Below are 927 nucleotides of genomic sequence, written 5' to 3'. Positions count from 1 at the left end.
TTCTAGCAATGCGTTCGACTGCGGTCTCCATAGGTATGCGCTTGCGCTTTTTCTTTTGACCCGCATTTAGATTTGCACCACCGGATGGTCGGGTAGGTGCCTCTGCATTATCTGACCTATTTGAAGAATTTGGCAACTCCGACATTGATTGTGCTTCATGTATATCAGCAAGACCATTTGTAGAATCCTGTATTGTAGCTGGCATCTCATTTTCTTCACTACCTTCTTCATTCTCACACATGGGAATAGGCGGAGCGTGATAATCCAAACCGCGTCGTGGTTGCCATGATTTCTCAACTACTATAGTTACGTCCCCACAAACCACATCCAAAAGTGGTATAAACTTCAAAGGATTTGTTCGGATTTTTTCAGCCTCGGGATAAACCTTGAAAAAGGAAAGAACAAAAATTAGTGAATAACTCTGTAACAATGATATTTTATAGAAAAGTATTGTTTATAGATTTACCTGAATTTTACTTTTCCACCAATGATCGGGAGCTTGAAGAGTTCCATTCACAGGATCGAATCCAAGACCAGTCGCTCCATGAGTGATCTTTTTATAGATGTAATAATCCTTTTTCAAAGTGTCAATCCTATTCTTAATTTTTCCATAAGTCAAATTCATCCCAAGTATTTTATTAAATTCTCTCGTCATGTTTTCCTTTCCAGCCTCACTTAGATTTCCTCCTTTCGTATGTCCATCATTTTTCTCTAATATATAGAGGTCTAGCATCACACGAGTCATCCGATCCGACCAAAGAATTTTCTAAAAATTATAAACATCACAACAAATTGAAATCTAGAAGAAAAATAGGATAAATAAATGTGAAAATTTTGATTTCAAATCGTATTTACCTTCTTATGGGATTCACCACTTCCTGATGCCATTGCTATCTTTCCCAAATCTGAACCTAACACAAAAAAAAA

General features: G+C 36.9%; 1 protein-coding gene across 1 annotated transcript; it reads right to left on the bottom strand.

The window, feature by feature from the left end:
- Window positions 1-19: 19 nt before the first annotated feature.
- Window positions 20-907, bottom strand: LOC104818562 (uncharacterized protein At2g29880-like; the record flags this gene model as incomplete). Its single annotated transcript, XM_010548179.1, has 3 exons — window positions 856-907; window positions 467-766; window positions 20-385 (listed from the first exon to the last, which is right to left on the bottom strand). Coding segments are annotated over exons 1-3 (699 nt in total), but the record flags the coding sequence as incomplete, so codon positions are not given.
- Between the last annotated feature and the right edge of the window lie 20 nt (window positions 908-927).

Source organism: Tarenaya hassleriana, unplaced genomic scaffold (assembly GCF_000463585.1).
Source record: "Tarenaya hassleriana unplaced genomic scaffold, ASM46358v1 Cleome2990, whole genome shotgun sequence".
In the NCBI taxonomy this organism is placed as follows: Eukaryota; Viridiplantae; Streptophyta; class Magnoliopsida; order Brassicales; family Cleomaceae; genus Tarenaya; species Tarenaya hassleriana.
This window is presented reverse-complemented; position numbering and strand designations above follow the sequence as displayed.